We start from the raw sequence: 15,851 nt of genomic DNA, 5'->3' as shown, positions 1-15,851 counted from the left end.
GCCTCGGTCAGCCTCGCACCCTTGCTCTCCAATTTTTCCTCGGATCTGGTCATCACAGACCCTGAGATAGTCAGGTGGGTCATTGAGCCCCTCATCCCCTACGCCTCCCTTCCTACCGTGGGTATGTTTAACTTATGGTGTGGGATGGGGGACGGGTCACATTGCGATCAACTGGGAGCATTCCAAGGGCCTTGCATTATAACTAATCTGAATCACCTTCACCTCCCGTGAGGTGGGGAGAAATGACTCTGGTCTTTTTGAGAACTGTATACTGTCCTGGGAAACAGCTGGGAAAGATGTGAGTGTGTAGCCTAAGTGCCTTTCCCGAGACCTCTGGAACACTACATTTGAACAGCTTTTTAGTTTTCTTTGGTATGTTTACATTTCCTTATTTGACCCAGTCTCTCCTTTTCTGCTGCCCCCATGGCATGACATTTTTTTTTTGTGGGGCAATGGGGGTAAAGTGACTTACCCAAGGTCACACAGCTACTAAGTATCAAGGGTTTAAGGCCAGATTTGAACTCAGGTGCTACTGAATCCAGGGCAGGTGCTTTATCCACTGCACCACCTAGCTGCCCCAGACCTGTAACATTTTTGGTGGTTAAGTATAATAAGCTAAATTAAGGGTATGTGGCTTTCAAATAAGTGTTTATCTTGTATTGGTTGAAGGATATCTAGGTACTGACTCAGGAAAGAGATTAAAGCTGAGTGTCATCTATTTACTACTGTCATATGCTTGCTGGCAAACCCCAGAAGCTTTTCTTTTTCTTTTACTTTTCTCTTACTCTGGTTCTTCTGTAGGTGGAACAAATAGTCCTTTTGAATGTTTTGGGAAAAGAATTGGATAGGGGAGAGGGATTTAGGCCAGATAGGTTGGGGCTGGGAAGGTACAAAAGTGGGAAATCTTGGGTGAGAACAGTTCATGGGACATACTGAATGCCAAGTCAAGCAAATGTAAGCAAGTCTATTTGTTTAGGATTCTCTTTCCATTACTAAAAAGTTAGTGAACTTTAGACAAAGATGCATTGTTGGTTGTGTAAGAGGAGGAAAAAAATTTAAGTAAAATTGCCAAACCTTGGGTACTACAGGCATTGATCCAATGTTTTATTTAATTTATCCTCAAAAGCGGATTATTTTTAGTATTCTCTACTCACCTGATGGTCGCTGTAATAACTTTTTCTTCTTTTATCCACTATGATGGACTAAGTAATTAAGTGTAGCTATAGACAAATATGTTTTCACCAATAGAAAACATAGCCCTTAAATTTTAATTTAAAAAATGCTGTGAAAAGGCTCAAGGAAAGACAGTTGAAAGAATATATTTCAGTGGCAGTGAAGAGAAAGATACTGGGAAAGAGGAATCAGGGAACAGATTTTTAAGGGGGGTGATGTTAATCCTTTCCCTGATTTCTTTTAGTTTCAATTGTAATAATGTCATAGTTCATTTATGCAGTTTTGTACAGTATTTTACCTTGTTCTTTTTCCCCTTTTTTAGTATATTGCAGGACATACAGTTGCATTTAAATGAATTTAGAGATTAAAGGAGTTTCTGCTTCCCCTAAGAGCCTAACTCAACAATTCTCCAGAAACAAGAAGCATATGCAAGTATGTATACTATAATTTGGGGTTCAAATGATTATTTTTTATTGGTATGTATGAGATTTTTATTAGTTAAGTTGTAGTGTATTAAAAGGAACTGTGGTTAGGAAACATCCCTAAGTCACTGTGTATCCTTGGGTAATTCACTTTGGCACAAACACTTATTAATGTACAATGTATTTCAGTCACTTAATCTTCCTGGGCCCCAGTTTTCCTTATCTTTAAAACAAAGAGAATTGACTAAATGACCTTTTAAGAGTCCCTTCCAGATATAACATTCTTTGATTCTCAGTTCATCTTACTTTCATGGAGTTATATTAATGTGACTTTTGATTCTGTGTGACTTTGTTTCATAGGAAGGTCACTAAAAGTGCTGCACATTTTCTTAGAGGTTATCTAAACCACTGTTTCCCTTTTGTTCAATTCTGGGTCCAATTCAGTGGCTATCTATCCAAAGGTGTATCATAATCTGGACAATAGACATTTTTTATCCTCTTTATTTTTCCTATTTGGATAGGCTGAATTCCTTTGAATTATTATCACTCATTTAGGGGCTTTGAAATGTACTGGGATCTGACATCAACATTAAGTCATCTGAAAATAAGCGCTTCTGGAATACCTCACCATTGATAGGAATTACTTCTTTCATTTATACTCTGTATTGGACATACTCCCTGACAATAGCCATGAACTCTCCCTTTTTATTCCTGGCTTGATTTTAGTAATCAGAAGATTGTTGAACAAAATTATCTTTCTTGGATTCTTCAAGGAATATTTTATGATTTTAACATATGCATGTAAGAGATTTTATTTTAAGGAACACATTCCTTTATTAAACCAAATGTTTCAAAAAGTCATACAAATATACAAAAATACATATTTACTTCTCCAAAATTTTATTCATTGAATTCCTCATATTTATCACCTCAGTGCAAAATAGTATTAAATTATCTATGTGGTACCCCCACTGAGCTATTCCCACAATCTAAAGTTATACTGGCAGCTTGGGTGTCTCAGAGGGAAGCTGCTACTTAATAGTTGTAGGGAAAGCCTGTGAGGTTGCCCTTCTAAGATTGTAAAGCACATGAATGTCTACAAGTATACTTCCAATTCACAAATAGCCCGTAGACATCATGATAGCCAGTAGACATCATGACCTTTTAATAAGATGGAATAGTAAAAACATTAGGTAGAAAACATTCCCTCTCTCAACCTGTGGAATATTCTCCCACCAATATATACAATGTCGGTGGGCTCTTAGTTAGATCAGTGGTAGTGAGGCAAAGGTTAATGATTTATTTGTGGCAAAGGCAACTCACTACCAATATTTCAGTGCTCTATGGAAATTCTGCTGGGCTACACAATTCTATTCTATACCACCTCCAGGCTCTGTTAAAATATTCCTTTGGGATATTGTTGAACTCTTTGATAAAGAAAAGGTATCTTTACCCTAGGAATGATAGAAATCTCTTTAGTTCTTCTACAGGGCTTGGGCTCTGAATCCTATCACCTTCCAAGCAGTAACTGGGAAGAAAGAACTTGAGAATTTCCTTTAAATAATACTTTGTGGCAAAAGGCTGGGAGCCCCGACACTAATTTATGCTGACTATCCAGTACATTTTACTGTAGACAAGATTGTAACCAGGCAATGGCCATTCACCAGAAAATCATTGAGTTTCAGGGTTCAGCAGATTTTAGCTGCTTTCCTGGTCTTTTCATATGTCAATGAGCTATACTGAAAGCCCTGATGCCCTTCCTAGGTACAAATGAGTATACTCAAAGTTTTATATCCTTTAAAAATCTTCAAAATGAACTACTTGAATATGAGAGTAGCTCACCTTTACATCTCATTTTCTCTATTATTTGCCCTTTTAATTTTCAAATTTTATCACATACTGAAAGAGGCATATCCTTACACATTCATATGCCATACTTTTTTTTTTTTTGGTGGGGCAATGAGGGTTAAGCGACTTGCCCACGGTCATACAAGCTAGTAAGCGTCAAGTGTCTGAGGTCATATTTGAACTCAGGTCCTTCTGAATCCAGGGCCAGTGCTTTATCCACTGCACCACCTGGCTGCCCCAATATGCCATACTTTTAAAAATAATTTACTTACCCTATTTTTTCAGTCATTCCCTAATTGATGGGAATCTATGTTATTTCCATTTTTTTTGTAACCACAAAAAGTTCTGTAATGGATATTATGGTATATTTTGGACCTTTGTATAAATGTTTAATTTTGAGGCATAAGTCTACTGTTAGAATTTTTGGGCCAACGTATATGGACATTTACATCAGTTTTCATAGATAATTCCAAATTGAAATCCAGAATGATTGTACCACTCCAAAGATTAAGAGTGTGTCAGTGTTTTTGTCTTTCCAAACACCCTCTAATATCTATTGTCCCCATCTTTGCCAATTTGGCTGGAGTAAAACAAAACACCAAAGTTATTTTGATTTGAATTTCTCTCATTATCAGTGATTTCATGCATGTTTTATGTCAGTTCCCATATATTTTGTATAGTGGATTTTTATTGGTGATAGTCGACATTTTTTTCCACTCTTCCAATTTTTCTAGTTTTGTATTTGTTGTTTTTAGAAATACAATATATTTGAATTTTATGTACTCATAGTTGTCTGTTTTATTTTTTATGAGCTCACATATTTCTCCTATAACTAAGAATAATCCCTCTAATTTTAATTATGAAAGTCACTTCATTTATTTTATGGCCATTTTTTCTCCTTGATGCAGCACATTGGGAACTATGATATTAGAATACAAATATGTTGCTCAGTTGACTTTAATTGAGAAAATAATTTGCTATAGAAAATTTGACAGATCTTTTCTATATGTGTAAGTGTGTTTGTTTTTTCCTATTCTAAATCAGGATTTGGCTTAAGTCTTTCACCAAACTTTCACCAAATTTGTTTTTCTCTTTATTGTTTCTTGCTGTTTTAGGAGATATGATACTACCAATACGTTACCACTACCTTCCTCCATAAGACCTTACAAATAAGTTTAAATTTCTGTATAGTTTATCAGCCTTTAGCTTTTCTTATTTTTTACTCCTGAACCTTATTTTACAATAACATTTTCTCTGTCCTCCCCATGCCTACTTTCTCATTGAAGTCCTTGAAAACTAAAGTAGGCCTTCATGTACCTTCGATGTTCTTGTTGAGTTAGTTATAGAATTTTTCTCATTTTCTCAATTTCTTGTCTTCATCCTTTGTAATAAATGTTGTATGGTGCAAAAGCTGCATTTCTCTTCTTTTTTTAAAATAATTGATGCTTTCCCCCCTCACATTTCCTGATGTGCTTCCCTCATCCTTCTGTATAAATTCGTCAGTAAGTTTTATTAAGTGCTTATTGCTGTCCTTCGTTCTTGAAGAGGACCATGACATCGGGGTGATGTTATGACTTGAAATGAATTGGATTGAGGTGAGGGAAGGCTTTTGCAATGTCACCAACCTCACTCTCTCCTCCAGAGCTCTCTGGGTCCAGTGGCAAGATATATATCAGGATGACTGGAGATACCCAGGATGTTTAAGGCAATTGGGGTTAAGTGACTTGCCCAGGGTCACACAGCTAGTAAGTGTCTGAAGTGAGATTTGAACTCAGATCCTTCCAAATTCAGGGCCAGTGCTCTATCTACTGCACTACCTACATCCCCTTATTAAGTGCTTACTATACTAAGAAAAACAGTTAAGCAAAATAAAATAAATACACCTGGCAATATATTCAATCCATAGTCTCTTACCTCTTTTCTAAGAGAAGGGATGCGCATTCATTTCATTCTGTTTTACAGAACTACAATTATTTATAAAATTTTCTGAGTTGGGGGCAGCTAGGTGGCACAGTGGATAAAGCACAGGCCCTGGATTCAGGAGGACCTGAGTTCAAATTCGACCTCAGACACTTGACACTTAACAACTGTGTGACATTGGGCAAGTCCCTTAACCATTATTGCCCCGCCCCCCCCAAAATAATAATAATAATAATAATAATAATAATCTGGGTTAAAATGCCTTTTAGTGTTCTCATTAATATTATTATTGTCATTCTGCTTTCTTCACCATGCTTCATTTCATACAAGTCTTCTCACATTTCTCTGAATTTCTTGGGTCTGTCATTTCATAGACTGTGATAATATCCAATTAAATTTATAAGCCATACTGTTTTTAGCCATTACCTAAGTGATAGACACCAATTTTGTATCCAGTTTTTGTTTTTTCCTACCACAAATTCCCAACAGTCCTTTCTCAGCTTTGCTCTTTCTTTCTGGGCTTTTCCTACAAGACTCTGCAACTTTCCTACCATGGAAGATGCCACTGCCCTGAAGTCCCATCCTTTGAATGGTGACTTCTTCCTAGAATATGCATTTTGAAGAAGTACCCAAGTCAGTTTCATGCTAATGCTTCCATTACTATTCTAGCTTTACTTCTAGCTATCTGGACTTCTTTAGGCCCCTGTGCAGGCACCTCTCTTATGCCTGACTTTTCAGCTCCCTTTTATGGATTGTTTTCCCTCATTAGAGTACAAGCTTTTTAAGATCAGGGATTTTCTTTTTGCTTCTATTGAATTTCCAGCATTCTGCTAAGGAAATACTTAATAGATACTTGTTGACTTGACAAGTTATCCAATTATGAACATTTTAATATATGTGGGATCTTTCTATTATTAACTTTTAGAGGAATATTCTCAGGTGCTAGGTACTAGGTCAAAAGGTATGCATATTTAGTGACTTTTCTTACAAAATTTCCAAATTTTTAGAGAATTAGTAAACTAGTTCACAGTTCCATCAAAAGTGTATTAGTGGGGCATCTAGGTGGAGCAGTGGATAGAGCACTGGCCCTGGAGTCAGGAGTACCTGAGTTCAAATCCGGCCTCAAACACTTAACACTTACTAGCTGTGTGACCCTGGGCAAGTCACTTAATCCCAATTGCCTCACTAAAAAAAAAAAAAAAAAAGTGTATTAGTGTGCTTGTCATTCCAAAGGTGCTCCAGATTGACTTTTTCTGCCATTCATCATTTTGGCTAATTTCTGGGTTTGAGGTGATATTTCCAAGTTACAAAAAATGCATTTAATTTATTATTAATGCTTTGGAACATTTTATATGGTAATTGTTTTTTTTCTTTTGAAGCCTACTTATTAATGAATAGCTCTTGGTCTTACATATTTGAGCCAATTTCCTAGATTTAAAGAAATAATTTTTATATCTTTTATATTTTTTATCACATTCACTTCCCTATCCTCTTTCTTTTCCAACACAGAGATCTATCCATTATAAGAGTGAATAAAAAAAGAGAAAAGAAAAGCAATTTATTCAAATGAAACAGCATAATGAACAAATGAAACAGTGTATACAATGTTCTATACTCATGAACCCCTACTCCTGCAAAGGAGGGAGAATAAGGTGCATTCTCATATCCCTTCTTTGGGGATAAGCTTGATCATTTATAAGTTCAGAGTTCAATTTTGCAGTTCTTTTATGCTCTTTTCATTTCTCTAATTGTAATTAATTCTCATATTGTTGTATTATAGTTACTTACATTTCTCATATAACATTGTTTATATTGTTTTCCAGGTTCTACATACTTCACTTTGTATCAGTTTATATAATCTTCTCATGCTTTGTAGTTTTTTGTTTTTTGTTTTTTGGTGAGGCAATTAGGGTTAAGTGACTTGCCCAGGGTCACACAGCTAGTAAGTGTCAAGTGTCTGAGGCTGGATTTGAACTCAGGTCCTCCTGAATCCAAGGCCAGTGCTTTATCCACTGTGCCACCTAGCTGCCCCACATTTTGTAGTTTTAATAGTCATTTTTTTTCTTGCCACAGTAATAATTCCTTTTTGTTCATGTAAGCAGCTTTTATTATCAGCAATTTAATAGCCATTTGTCAAGCACCTACTATGTGCCAGGGGCCAGTATAGTTGAAATAGCACTTGTCTTCAAGGAACTTATATTTTACATTGGGAGAAACAACATGTACACAGAGATCACAAGATTAAATGACTAAATATACTATAATGTTTCTTGCTGAATATGGATATGTGAAAAATAAATTCAGCTTTGTTTCTTCAACAGGACCCACTAGTCATTATTTCCTTTATTTCCTATTGTCTTTTGGTCTCACTTATAGTGAGAATATTGAAGATGGATATTGTTCACTTTCTTCAGTAGTCTGCTTAGTACATTAGAGTTTGGCTGAGGATCAGCAGAGTCACCTGGGAATGGCAATTAACAAAACTTTATTATGATTCTCAAGGGAAGGAGGAGAATCCATGCCAATAGAGAAGTCTCAGTGTGCCTCAGACAAGGGAAACACACCTTGGGGTGGCTTCTGGATGTGGGATTCTACATTGGCTTTTGCATGCTAGTCAAAGGCCTAGAACCCCCACAGCTTATACTTACATTGACTTTTAGAAAAAAGTCTGGCTGGCACCAATAGAAGAGTGCTCTTTCATTCATAGGGGAAGAAAGTAGTATGGCCAGGCCAAGGAAAATTAAGATAGTTTCTAAATTATCTAATAAAGCATGAGATATATAAGGAACTTAATTTTAACTGTGTCATCCATGAAGAGGATGGGGGTGGTGGTGATACATAATGCCAAGTCTCTGGGTTTATTATCTTTTGTGTACAGGCATCCTTGGCCACATCAGTTAAACGGATTTTCACTAATTCACAATCCACCCTACCTGGCCCAGCATCCTTCATTCAAATCAAAAGTTCTCCTGTCCAGGGCATGTGAAGGTTGATAGTGAGCTGGCAATGAATCCATTGCAGAACTCCATGGATTATCCTTAGGATGATGATCTTACCTATCCTGAATAAAGCAAGGATTTGGAAGGCATTTTGGGTCTAACCATCAGGTGCTCTTGGAGCCACTTGACAGATCCATATGAAGCCAAAGCTAAATGCTGCTGATACTGCTGGCATCAGGCACATGAAGGAGTTCAATGTGATTAGCTCCACAACATTGTGCCTGGGGGAAAACACAAAAAACACGTGAGTTCTTGTGAAAAGCAGGAGGACATTTATGGTCCCATTTGGGTCTGCTTGTTTCTACCACATAGATAATGATCAGTGGTCAAATGGAAAATCAAACAGGTCACTAGAAACAATGAGAATGGAGTCACTGTTACTTACCATCCAGTGTCATAGGTTACTTATGGAAATAAAGCAGGAAAGGTTCAGGCCAGGGTGCAGGGTTCTTCATCTCACAAATTCACATTCTCTCTTCTGGGTCTAGTCACTTCCTTTACCACCAGCTTATAAGTGGACTTTCCAGTGGGCAGGATCCACAATGTCCCCCTGGTACTCTGGCCTTTTATCTCAGTTGGGACCTATTTTTCCCCATTTATCACCACATACTGATTTAAACTAGATTTTTATCCTGTATCTTCCCCACCCCAGCTTTCCACCCTTTCTGTCTAATGCCATGGAAGTTATATGACAATAGTCCCTCGTGTCATGGAAAAGGGCCTACATAAGCTACTAGCCAAGATCTAGCTAGCCTTACACCCAGGAGTATGTGGCAATGGAGTTGGCAGGAAGTACAACTAGCCCTAACTTCTTTGGGGAGCTGAACATCTCTCTGGTAGGCTCATTCCTGCATATATTCATTTCTATGGCCATTTTAGACATGGATCCATTGTACTACTGAGAGGAGTTGTTGGGTTCAGGCTTGATTAGCTACGCCATTCTTTTTGTTGTTTTCCTCAAGAAAGGATCTCCTTTTGTGGGCAGATTCATGGGGAATATATAGTCATTGGTTTTTAATTTTTGCTACTATGTGGTGCTACAAGGATGCTTGCTCCCTTCCTGGGTTGAACTTGATTTTCCAATTGGTATGACTCCCTCCAGTGGAGGTCTATTTGATAGACTGAAATTGTACAATTATGTCAGTTAATTGAGTGCCACACAAGATGTGACCTGGGCAGAAGCCATTGCGGGGAATTCTCTTGCCTTTAGCATATGGTCATCCTGGCATTACAGTGACATGGATTCAAGTGTCTAGGAGACTCAGAAAAAAATCTGCTTTTCCCATTTAACCATTGCATAGTTAAGAAAACATATGGCCTGTGATGCCCATTCATCTTTGCCTGATTTGAAGGGAGTGAGATTACAATAGAAGGCAGATATCTTGAGTACGTCTTTCCTTAAAGGGATACAGGAATGACAGGATTGGGAGGTAGAGGTTTCAGTCTAGAGGACCTCACCTCAAAGCTGGCACCAATAGGAAATTGCCCTATCATCCAGAAAGAAAAGTAGTAGTATAGCCAGATCAGTGAAATGAGGGTATTTTCTAAATTAGCTAATAAGGCATGAAGAATGTATTTTCTTTTCAGAATATTATAATAATTTAAAAGATTCATGACTTTGTTGACATTCAACAAATAATGATTAAATGCCTACTAGAAGAAAAATACTTTGCTAAGAATTAAGAATTTAAGAGAAGTTGCATAGATTATTATTATTATTATTATTATTATTTGGGGCAATGAGGGTTAAGGGACTTGTCTAGGGTCACACAGCTAATGTCAAGTGTCTGAGGCCGCATTTGAACTCAGGTGCTCCTGAATCCAGGGCTGGTGCTTTATCCACTGTGCCACTAGTTGCCCCCAGTTGCATATATTCTTAAGACATATGTATTCTAATGCAGTGGGAGTGGTGTGTCTGCTAGCAATGACCTGGAAATTCAAATATTTTAATCTTGTTTATAGACACTTGTCTTTAGATTAAAAAGTAAACCACAATTTTAGTGTTAATTTATTGTGAATATTCAAATATAATTTAGGTCCTATCATATAGAGAACCTTTCCTATATAAGCATGCAATCCAACAGAATGTGACATTCAAATTACATATACTTCACGTATATTTCATATGACATAAAGATTCTTATAGGCAATTCTTTTTATTCCTGATTGTTCAGACAAAACCCCTTTATTTTGGAAAGACTGAAGATTGTCCCTCAACAAGATATCTGTGTCTTCTATTTCTTCTAACATAGTTCATTGTATACTTTTGTGATAAGAAAGACTGTCCAGAAGATGCATAAAAGTACTTTTCAGGGATCTCAACATGCACTTAAATACAGCTGCCTACCTCTCTCATAACAAAGGAAAATGATTCCTTCTCTTTATCAAAATTCTTTCTCTTCAAGTCCTAGGTTCACAAATGTTAGTTCATTCTATTAGTCCAGTATATGAACAATGAAGTACATTCCATCTGCCTTTTGTCCATATATTTTCTTTTATTATTTCAGGAACTAAATATGATACTTCTGCTTTTGAGTTATGTGCTTTTTATTTAAACTAATTCCCATTAAATTAATATCACAGATTGTATACATGATTGGTTTCAATTATTTAAAATAGAGGATAATACAGTATCATCAGAATAGAATTAAGCATTGTCTTTGTTGAATAATGAAAGACTAATTTTTTTTAGGATATGTCATATATACATGTATATATAGTCACATATATATTGTTTTTATATAGACCATAAGCTCTCTCTCTCTATATATATATATACACACAAACATGTGTATATGCATATTATGTATACATATATATTATTTTCCTATTAATATGGTCTCCTGGTGATTTTAATAACTTTTTGACTGATTATGGTAATTTTTAGTCTATTATAGCTAATACTTAGCCTAATTTGAATTCTAGAATTTGAGTAATCAATCAGAATGACAGAAATACATTTTTCAGACAAACCAGTCTTGCTGATAATTTCACTGGGTTAAAGAATTTTTTAAAAGTGTTTTTTTGTCAAGTAACTGTCACTGAAATAATGTGTTTTCATTTTATTTTATTTGTTTTATTTTGGGTTTTTGGCTGGGCAATAAAGGTTAAGTGACTTGCCCAGGGTGAAATCATGTGTTTCATAACATTTGTAAAATATTGTATCAGCACTAGCTGGTGGACTGTTTATTTTCTATCTCTATTATTTAATTATAATTTTATGAAGCTAGGCCTAACCTAGTTTTGCCAAGCTTTTTGCAATAAAAAATTGTCATGTACATATGCATATGCATGTACATATACTTAGGCACATGATAGTTATATTTACTATGTAAAGCATTATTTGACTTTTTTTTTGAAGCTCAGACATTTTGAAGAACATATTAAATATATATGTGTGTTCTCATTCTTAAATTTAAAAAACAAACAAACAGGGATGGAGATCTAGACCATGGGCAAGCCGTAGTCCACGTCCATCTGAGTAAGTATTTTTATTCTTCATATTTGCCTTTTTGATATTTTTATTTCAAAGTATATTTATTAAGTATATGAATCTTATTATTGTATAAATTTAATAGGTGGAATAGCAAGTAGCACATTATAATGGAAAGATCTTAGGACTGGGAGATGAGAGCCCAAGGCTTAAGCTCTGCCTCTGCTGCATACTTGATCTGTGACCTGTGGGCCTCAATTTCTATATTCATAAAATAAGAAGGATGGAATTGATCATTTATAAGGTCTTTTATGGGCCCTGGTGATCTTTTCAGTGACTTTTCCTTGACCAGAACAATTGAATTGCTTTATGAAGTTTATTTTAAAATAATTACCCATTTATGTATATTTAGCTCTCGTATAGCATATTGTTATGATTGATCTTTAAATATTTTGCCAAACCTTTCTTTTGTCTAAATTTAAGTTATAAGGTGTTTTTTTTAAATTCAAGTATTCAAATTCCATTGAGTTATGATAACTTTTGCCTGAGGTTTTTATAATTTACGTGGTTTTTAAACATTTATCACCTCATTGCATTCTCACAATAATCTTGTGAATTAGGAAATATTCCCATGTTACAGAAGAGGAAACTGAAACTCAGAAGAACTAAGTGACTTACCCAAGTCGACACATTTGCTAGATCTCAAATATAAGTTGATGAAAGTATCTTAAGGGCATAGAAGTTAAATCCATAACCTAGAGTTCTGACTTCTATAGATACAGAAGACAAAACTAGATAGTCTTATAAGGTCATTGTGGATGTGTGGCATTGGTTGGCAATCCATTTTTGTATTCTATGTATATTCAATTTCCAAATATACATCTGTTACACACACAGAGAGAGAACAGTGTTAATCATATTTTATTTCCTTCAGTGTGCCACAACTTGATTTGGGGAGACTGGTAGACTCCGATGATGAGGTACTTTGATTTGTGGGGCGGGTAGTAGTCATGTCTAGTTGTTTGTGTGGTAAGTGTCTAACAGAAATGTCATATTTAAATTACCCAATTTGACTTTGTTTTAGGATGACTCTACAGGTTTTTCTATTAGTACAATTCATCTTAATTTTGAGGCACCGTATTCATCCTCAGCTATTAGTTGGGGCATGGGCTTCCCTTATACTGATGATCTTTTAAATGAACAGGTTAGTATTTATCAGTGGGTCAGTAGTCAATAAGCATTTATTGAGCACCTACTATGTGCCAGGCACTACATTAATCATTGGGAATACAAAGAGAGGCAGAAGACTGTTTTTCCACTTGAGGAATTCACAGTCTAATGGGAAAGGCAACAAGCAAGCAAGCTATGTGAAGGATAAATAGGAAATAATCAACAAAGACAAGATACTAGAATGAAGAGGGATCAGGAATAGCTTCCAGTAGAAGGTGGGATTTTAGCTGGGACTTGAAGGAACTTAGGAAAATCACTTTGGTGACTGAGTGGACGGTGGACAGGAGTGCAAAGAGACTCGAGGCAGGTAGACCAACTAGCCTTTTGCAATCAGCCAACAGAGCAGAAAAAGGAATATATTAATGAGATATCGCAAAGGTGAAATCTACAGGCCTTGGCAACAGACTGAATATGAGGTGAATGAGTCAAGAAAGATCCCTAGGTTGTGAGTCTGTGGGTTTGGGAGGAGAGTAGTGCCCTTGACAGTCAATAGGGAAGTTTGGAAGTGGAGGGGGGAGAATTGATGGGTTAAAACCATTTTGAATATGTTGAATTTAAGATATCTGGTGGACATCCAGTTTGACATGTTTGAAAGACACAGATGTGGGTCTGAAGGTCAGCAGAGAGTTTAGGGCTATATAAGTACATTTGAGAATCGTTAACAAAAAGATAATCAATTTACGGGATCTGTGAATTCATTGTTGAATCTTTGATAGCTATTAGTCAATGTGTAGTTGCCAATACTTATAATATTAAATTATATTTGATTAAACTTTTATCTTTTTGAAAATATATATAATTTCAGTTTATAAACAATAGAATGTGTGAGATCATTAAAAATCTCCTTTCATTAGTACTTAGAATGTAGTATCACTTTTTAAAAACATAAAAAAGTAGATAAACTATACAAATGCATGGCCTGAAAAACTAAAAATTGTTGATATATTGGACCAGATCCTGTTGGTGGAGTGATGTATACCTTATGTTCAATGTTTCTAAAGTTGATTTATACCATTGAGTTACTAGAGTACAATGAATTAAACAATTGCTTTATTTCTAAGGCACACCGCCAGAGAGGAACTTATTTATCAAGCCCAAACACTTTATTATATAACAAATTTCTCTCAGTTCATGGGTGGCAAAATCAAAATTGCATTTAGTTGTAATGATTTTGATCAGTTTAACTTCTTTTCTGTAAGATTCAATGAATTTTTAAGGGGCAAAAGTTAGTTCTATTCCACCTTTTTCCAATTTAAGGAAGAAACAATCACTTTATTTTTGGTAAATCAGCATATTTAGTTTCATAATGGTCAGTTATACTGCTGTTGTTGTTTTTTAAGGAATCTTACAAGTAGGTACATTTTTTGACCATAAACTACCACTCCTCCCAAATAATTAGCCCATTGCTTCATATTTTCACAAACTGTGATTTTTGTCAGTCTGGGTCCTGACCTTTTCCAACATGTATCACAATCCCTCTTTCATTTTTTCAGTAAGCATTTAATTAGATTCTTACTGTGTTCTGGGCACTGAGCTAGGCCGCTGGAAATATAATGACAAAAACAAAATAATAACAGCTACCATTTATATAATGCTTACTATGTGCCAGGGACTGTGCTAAATGTTTAAAAAATATTGTTTCATTTTATCCTCACAACAACCCTGGGAGGTAGGTGTTATTATTATAATATCCATTTGACAGATGAGGGAACTGAGGCAAACAGAGGTTAAGTGATTCGCCCTGGGTGACACAATTAATAAGTGTCTAAGGCTAGATTTTAACTAAAATCTTTCTGAATCCAGGCTTGGTACTCTATGCACTATTCTGCTCTAGATTCCTCTGTCTTTGAGCACCTCAGTTTTGCCTAGTAGAGGATTTTCATGACTTACCATGACAATTGCCATTGCCATGAGAACAAAACAAAACAAAACAAATAAAAACAGAACAAAACAAAACAAAAAGCCAAACAAGCTAAAATCAAATCTCATGGCCAACTTTCCAGTGATGAACCTCTCTCAATATAACTAAGCTGTTTCTTTAATACAAGGTTCAGAGCCTTTCTGTCATGGTATAAAATTTGCCTGAGTTTATCCTGTGCTTTGTATAATCTCTGAGAACCCAAGGACACTCCTATACTCTGATGAGGAATTGGAATGAATCTAATAATAAGGATGGAAGGAATCTAATAATCATCAATACTTAGAAAAGATGAAAAGGAAATTGGAAAAACTCCATCTTTTAAGTGGTGCTATTCATTACTAGTGAAAGAGGTTGGAACCTTTCCCCCTTTTATGTTAAGGAACTTTTACTGTAGAATGGGAATTTGCACGTTCTTTAGCTATTACCAGGATGTGTAGGTTATATTTATTGATGTCTTTGATAGACATGAGAAATAAACAGGTTTTTTTTTTGTTTTATTTTGTTTTGTTTTACAGAGGGGAAAAAGTGAGGAAAGGAAACAGAGATAATGGTAAAAGAGTGAGAAAAGAAAATAAAAGGAAGAAATGAAGGGAGGAAAAAAGTGTGAAGTGTTAGAAAATTACTGGATTTTTAATTTCTGTTCTAGAGATTGACATTGTTAATAATTTCTTTGAGAATGGGCAACTAAGAAGTTATTTCTATCAAGAAACTAACAAAAACCTCATAGGGAATTTTTAAGTTTTATTTTATTTTATTTTTTTAGGGCAATGAGGATTAAGTGACTTGCCCAGGGTCACACAGCTAATGTCAAGTGTCTGAGGCTGGATTTGAACTCAGGTCCTCCTGAATCCAAGGCCAGTGCTTTATCCACTGTGCCACCTAGCTGCCCGCACCTCACAGGGAAT

The 15,851-nt window shown here is 35.7% G+C and overlaps 1 protein-coding gene across 1 annotated transcript in view; it reads left to right on the top strand.

Annotated features, from left to right (window-relative positions):
* The window catches only part of CAPS2 (calcyphosine 2), a 54,856-nt gene continuing 39,005 nt past the window's right edge, over positions 1 to 15,851 (top strand). The window contains exons 1-5 of the mRNA XM_043968249.1: positions 1 to 74; positions 1,496 to 1,605; positions 11,797 to 11,843; positions 12,730 to 12,775; positions 12,880 to 12,999. Coding sequence (XP_043824184.1) covers positions 1,525 to 1,605; positions 11,797 to 11,843; positions 12,730 to 12,775; positions 12,880 to 12,999 — 294 coding nt within the window. The 5' untranslated portion in view covers positions 1 to 74; positions 1,496 to 1,524. The remainder of the gene's footprint in view (positions 75 to 1,495; positions 1,606 to 11,796; positions 11,844 to 12,729; positions 12,776 to 12,879; positions 13,000 to 15,851) is intronic.

Source organism: Dromiciops gliroides, chromosome 5 (assembly GCF_019393635.1).
Source record: "Dromiciops gliroides isolate mDroGli1 chromosome 5, mDroGli1.pri, whole genome shotgun sequence".
NCBI classification, from domain to species: Eukaryota; Metazoa; Chordata; class Mammalia; order Microbiotheria; family Microbiotheriidae; genus Dromiciops; species Dromiciops gliroides.
This window is presented reverse-complemented; position numbering and strand designations above follow the sequence as displayed.